We start from the raw sequence: 6,338 nt of genomic DNA, 5'->3' as shown, positions 1-6,338 counted from the left end.
GCCTGGGCTTTATGTTTGCAACACTGTATAATTATGTAATTATGTATAGCAACGAAGAAGATCACAAATGAAAAGTACAATATGTACGAATGAGCAAGTAATTTGGAAATTTTACTTTAAACTACAAGATTTTTTTTAAAAAGGCGATGAAAAATGGAATAAAAGGTTTTTCTGAAACACTATACAATATGTAGGGCAAGCGTAATCATCAAAGTGTAAATTAGCATCTCAAACTCCCCATTTAAAGGTAAAAATGACCATTTTTACGTGAGTTCTCCAAGTAAATAGAAAAAGTTTTCCACAGAAATCCGTAACGTTTTCCAGTTATCATAAGAACTCCAAACAAGTTATCATAAGAACTCCATCCTTCGTGTAACACTTCCTTCCCCGTGAAGGGGTTACTAAACAGTATCCTTTATATTCAATTTAAATCTACTATCCTATACATTTTAGTTTGGGCGTTTTTGAAATAAAATGTCACCTAAAGATAAAATGTCACCACAGGCTCGTACTAGGTGATTGATAAGGTCTTGTCTTGCAATGTTTATCCTACTGTAACTTTTAACCGTTGCAACATTTTATTTTGTAAATATTGACATACTTTACACCTGTTAATTGGTGTGTCAGTTTGTTGCGGGAAGAACAATTATGCGCTTGATAATTTTTTAATTCTAAAATCGATTACTATACAATATAATATCACCAAAAATATATGATTATTAAAAGAGACAGAAACGAAGAACATATCTTGGTAAATCGGTTTAAACTGGCACTTATATACATATAGTAAGTTCTACCTGCATCAAGCTGTCCTGCATGTTAACAGATGTGATAAAAGGAATGATTTTGAAACATACATTTTTGGTTTTCAATCGTTTCATTCAACTGTACTATATTTTCTTTTAATTTGTCATTTTCTTGTTCTTTGTCAAATATTTTGCTTTCTAATATTTCCATCTTTTTCCCAAGAAATTTCAACATTCCTAGACAATTTCTCTAATTTTAACTCTTAAAGAACCATAATCTTTTGTCATAAAAATTTGGCAGTTTTTGATTGATATGAAATAGCTCTTTTTGTATACCAGATATATTTTTATTTTCATCTTCTATTTTTTATACATTTTTTCTTATTTTTCTTTTTGTTAGGTGGAGTATTTATACTCGAGTCCAGTTCACTTGGACTACTGACCTCTTTAATTCATTGTTTTTTGATAAGCTCTCTTTTGGATGTTTGGTCATTTTCTGCCATTTCTATATGTGCTATCAGAATTTGAACTATTTGATGATAAATTTGAGTGGTCAAGTATATCTAGTGATCCATATTATAAACGGGGTTTTCGACTACTTTAATTCTTATGAAGTTTGCGTATTTACAAATTATATTTAAAAATGGCGCCACCCTTTATGATCTCCATTGGATTTTACTGTTTTAAAGTTAATACATGTCATGGTAAAAATGTTCATAAATAGTGAGAGAAAAACTCAAAAGATGAAATAGCAAAAAAGGATAATACAGCCCTATAACTGTTTGCATTAAGTCGGGCAGGGTGAAATGTTGCCAGGGAGTGATGTGTGGAAGAAGGAGTGCTTATATTGGTAGTCAGAGAAGTTGGCGTAATGATAAGGGGTGCATGATCAGTCGCGTTAACCTATGGTACTAGGGCCTTGGACATATGATAAGAGATACATTTCAACTAGGTTATGGTATATGTTATAAAACATAATTAGCCTATAGTTTAGTTTGTGGCGTTCAAGGGAACGCCAGTCCAGTTCTTCAAGTTTGCCGTGACTCTCGAAAGAGGGGAACTTTCCTTTTCCCCCCATCGTATTGCACGCAATTTGACTTCAATATTGCCTCTTATATACATAGAGACCAGGTACTTGATGCACATACCACATGAGACCAACCAGGGACTTAATTGTATGCTAGTGCTTTAATTTTTCTTAATTTTTGTAATTACATCCCGTTTAGAAAAGCCATGGAATCTTTTTGCATCGAAATTATTCTAGATACATGCATGTGTATTACATTTATGATCAGCAGACAGATGTAGGCGTAAGAGTCCGATGGCCTTGGAGCAAATATTTGTGCTTTATCATAGTTTTGTTTATTTTGTGATATCACAGAGATACATTCTTATCGAAAATTGTATTTGGATACATGAAAAACTTAATATGATTACCAAGGATTTCACCATTTTGGGAATTCCACCAACACCGTTAGAACTTTGGAAGGTACGTCAAATAAATTTTCTGAGCAGAGAGTCATAAAAAGAAACTACTGAACACCTTATGAATAATACAATGTAGTTCCTATTTATTGTCCTTGCTACCATATTTTCTTGTAAAAGTAATATCACAGCTAGGATTCCGTTTTGAAAAGAAAATAAACAACTTAAATGCAAGCTAATGGATTGAAAAATTTCTGTTTCTCAATTGGAACAACACCAGATTTTAGGCACTTGCAATGGCTCCGTTTACCGATTAGAAAAAATACCTGTACTGAACATGTCAAGAATCTCTTATAACTGCAAGGTGTTGAAAAAGTATGTTTGATTAATCGTTATAGATGACATGAAATTGTATTTGAAATTATTGAGACATATCCATATTGGGGTAGAGGTTGAGTATATGTTTCTTAATTAAAAAGGCTATGAGTTTCGCTTTAACAATCATCACTTATGCGCGAATACTGGTTGCAGAACCCAGTAAAATGTCATTTGGCGTGATATCAATATTGGTTGCAACAGTGTATGTGTAAATAACGACAAATGCATCCAATGTCTGTATAAGAAACGACGAATGAACCAAATTTCTGTGTGAGTTGCAACTTATGCATCAAATGTTTGTGAGTAACGATAAATGAACCAAAAGTATTGTGAGCAATGAAAAATGATCTAAATGTATTGTGAGTAACGGCAAATGAATCAAATATATAAGGATTAAAGACAGCAAGTGCAAGCAGTTCATAAGACAACACGAATAGAAATGTCCAGACTCATGAATTGAAAGTCTATTGATTGCCATACCGGGAAAATTAATAAAGTACGATATATTAATGAAGTAACACATTTGTATAAACACTCTTTTCTATAAAAAATCTTTTTAACACTTATAGGTAGGTATGCTTACTTTCTGTTTGATTATTGAAATTGATAAATGATAAATGTAAATTGTGTGTCTGTTTTGCAAAACAAATATTTCGCCAAAGTTCGTAAGTGGAATTGAAATTGGGACAATATTACAACAATAAAAGGCTTATAATCAAATAGTGTTAGTTTTTCGTAATTCCACATAACTGGATATTTTGTTTGTTTGTTTTACTATCACTTTTCTTGACATCGGTTTAAGCACAATTCGGAACTAAGCAGTATACGAGTATTACAATACATTTTAATCATATGGCTCGTGGTCAGTCACAATCAAAACTAATGTGCATTTCACTTTTGCATTGCTTTTTTTCTCCCGAGAGATAAATTGTTGAACTGTTAATTGAAATTGCTGTGTTGAATGTTATGATGAATTCTACCTTAGCTGATGCTCGGGGCGTGGATGGTAGTTTGCACCTACCAGTACCGTTCACGAACAAGCTCAATAAACATTTTGTCGTTCTGGAAGTTCTTTAAGGATTCTGGTTTTCTCTATTTTACATATTCGCGTAGTTTCTAATGTTACTTTCAGCTGTTTCATGTATATTATTAAAAACATGTGAAAGTTGTAGTATAGACTTCAATTGTGAATTTATTGTAAATTTATAGCTAAGGAGTGATATTTTATTGCATTCGAAATAAAAATGAATCAAACGCACTGTAAGGTACGGTAAGGTACTGATAAGCTGTTGCAGCCGATTTAAATAACATGTATTTATATGTATTTTTGTTGCCTAAGAAAGTTCTTTAGGATGTGACCTTAATGATGCATGTTTAATTACAAATAGTTGTTAATTTATTTGGGCGAAAAGCCTATCTCGAGAAATCTCGAGTTATGCCACAAAATTTCTATTACACAAAGAAAAATAACTCACAATTTAGACATGTTAAAAAATATTTATTCATCTGCGCTTTCCAAAAGACATTGTATCATTTGTTTGACCAAAGTTATTCAAAGTATTTGGATTGAAACTTCCAGATGTACCGCCTCCATTAATGAACTGGTTTGGATCGAAAGTGCCACTTCCACTGGTGTCAGTACTTCCTGTGCCTGTACTGCCTGTTCCCGTGCCACCTGTGCCGAATCCGCTGAAATCATTAAAGATTCAACTTACATAAATGGCAAAAAAAAAACGACTCTATTCTTATACAAATTGATTTATATTTTAATCAATTTTATTCCGTCTCAAACCGAGGGAGTTAGTAAAATTGCCTAGTGCTAATAAAAACTTACCCTGTACCACTAGTTCCAAAGCCAGATCCTGTTCCGAAACCTGACCCAAAGTTACCAGTAGTGTTCGATCCAGTGTTCATCATACCGAATCCGGAGTTAGCACCGTTAGGATCAAAATGCCCAGTTGAGTTTGCTGTACCAGTACCCGTGTTTCCAAATCCCCCGCTTCCAAAGTTTTGATTCAATGCATTTGGATCGACTGTCGCGCAAAATATGAAAACATGAATAGAACGTTTAAAAGTTGCTTATTCATTATCATTCATTTATGTATCTAAATAAAAAATGCCCTTTCAAATTCATTACACTTTCATTTAAGATATTGATGTTTAATTTAGTATTTCTTTTTAATTGTGCTGATATTTGAATATGGAATGAAATTAGATATATATTGGTTTCAATTTCTTGAAAAATTGACAAGAATGTATTACCATAAATTTATGTGTCCAAAAATTGCATTCTGGTCAGTCTTAAAAGAAGAATTTATATTCATACAATGAAAATAAAATGTAATAATAACAATAACACGACATAATTAAATTATGAATAAAACTAAAATTACATAACGTGAAAAAGACTCAGATGATATAATTGCATTACCCGTATAATAGATAAGTATATTGTATGCCAATACTTACATTGGGCTAAACAGATCGGCAGCAAGAACAGTATCGCAAGTTTCGACGTCATTGTATACAAATATCCGGCCTAAGGACAGGAGTTATACTCGCTGACATGGCCTTATATACCGAGAGACATATCGCTATCATTCCGGTCAGCAATATCTTACGGTTTAACCGGACAGTTAGATATTGTATCTGACTTTTGTCTCAGGCCATAAACAGGTGGTGATACCATGGAACTAAATATAGCTGTATATATGTGGTGGTAATATATCTAAATTAATACACTCCATCATTAATAATAATAGTTGAAGGTAAACACACATTGCTCACAGTGATATTTCCAATTTTCTTATATCATCATATTAAAAAGCATTAAGTAAACAACCCGTTACAAGTACATTATGCATATAGTGTAGCTAGAATGCATATACATATATATCATTACATTTTTTTACTGATTGAATATATTTTCAGTATAATATACACTTAACAAGCTTTATAAGTGTGCATGTATAATTGGTCTCATATGTGTATCAATATTTTCCCGATCATGCTGAAATTTTCAATAAATAATGAAAAGTGACACATTCTCATTTTTATTCAAGATACAAGTTAAAGTTGTTTTTTTTCTCTAAAAGATGGGAGTGCCTGTCGAAAGTCGATGAACAAAATGATGTCCTAATACCGCGTGTGCCCACCCTGACCGTTTATTACAGCCTGGCAGCGTCGTCGTATCGATGTTACATACCATTGTAGATAATTTTGTAGATAATCGCTGTGCTCGATGCCTCTGAGTCAATACAAGACCGTTAAAGGGCCGTCTACATCGCATACCGGCAAGCGATCGAAGGCGCTTTCTAACGGTCTGTGCAGAGATGTTTCGTCCGTGTATCCAAAGCGTTTTTTTGCCGTAATAACAGCTGTCTTCTCTAGTAGATGATGTAATTGTCCGATGTGATTATCTTGTGCGGCTGTTGTACATCGTCCAGGTGGTCGGCGAAAGGTTATCAACGCTGCCAGTTGCTCTGTACTGAATGATTAACTTTCTATGGTATTGCGGTGTACACCAATGCGTTGCGCAACCTACATATGATACATAAATAAATATTTATGTTTGTTTTTGGTAGAAATTGATTTTCGGTTTTAACATTGCAAAAAATTAAAAAGAGTTATTTAAACAAGTCAATTTTGTTACCAACCTCTGTTTGGTGTACTCCAGTCATAGGGCTATGCGACGCTGTTGTATAGATAATATATATACCCATGTTATGTTTTTCTGGTGTGTGGATCTCTGTCGTATCCGAGATTATCATGTGCAATTTTAATTAAAAG

General features: G+C 33.2%; 1 protein-coding gene across 1 annotated transcript; it reads right to left on the bottom strand.

Annotated features, from left to right (window-relative positions):
• Positions 1-4,026: 4,026 nt before the first annotated feature.
• On the bottom strand, positions 4,027-5,113 carry LOC132750143 (uncharacterized). The gene is made up of 3 exons (XM_060740088.1): positions 5,019-5,113; positions 4,384-4,582; positions 4,027-4,238 (listed from the first exon to the last, which is right to left on the bottom strand). The coding sequence occupies exons 1-3, from the start codon at positions 5,068-5,070 to the stop codon at positions 4,052-4,054; spliced, it is 438 nt and encodes a 145-aa protein (XP_060596071.1). The 5' UTR covers positions 5,071-5,113; the 3' UTR covers positions 4,027-4,051.
• Positions 5,114-6,338: the final 1,225 nt, after the last annotated feature.

Source organism: Ruditapes philippinarum, unplaced genomic scaffold (assembly GCF_026571515.1).
Source record: "Ruditapes philippinarum isolate M1 unplaced genomic scaffold, ASM2657151v2 ctg9079_1_1_1_1, whole genome shotgun sequence".
Lineage (NCBI taxonomy): Eukaryota > Metazoa > Mollusca > Bivalvia > Venerida > Veneridae > Ruditapes > Ruditapes philippinarum.
This window is presented reverse-complemented; position numbering and strand designations above follow the sequence as displayed.

Bases quoted from the DNA above. Each gene is read 5' to 3' on its own strand.
- LOC132750143 (XM_060740088.1), bottom strand. From the start codon at position 5,070: ATGACGTCGAAACTTGCGATACTGTTCTTGCTGCCGATCTGTTTAGCC. The intron at 4,583-5,018 runs GTAAGTATTGGC...TTTGCGCGACAG, and splicing joins GCCGATCTGTTTAGCCCAAT to TCGATCCAAATGCATTGAAT. The intron at 4,239-4,383 runs GTAAGTTTTTAT...TAATGATTTCAG, and splicing joins TTTGGAACTAGTGGTACAGG to CGGATTCGGCACAGGTGGCA.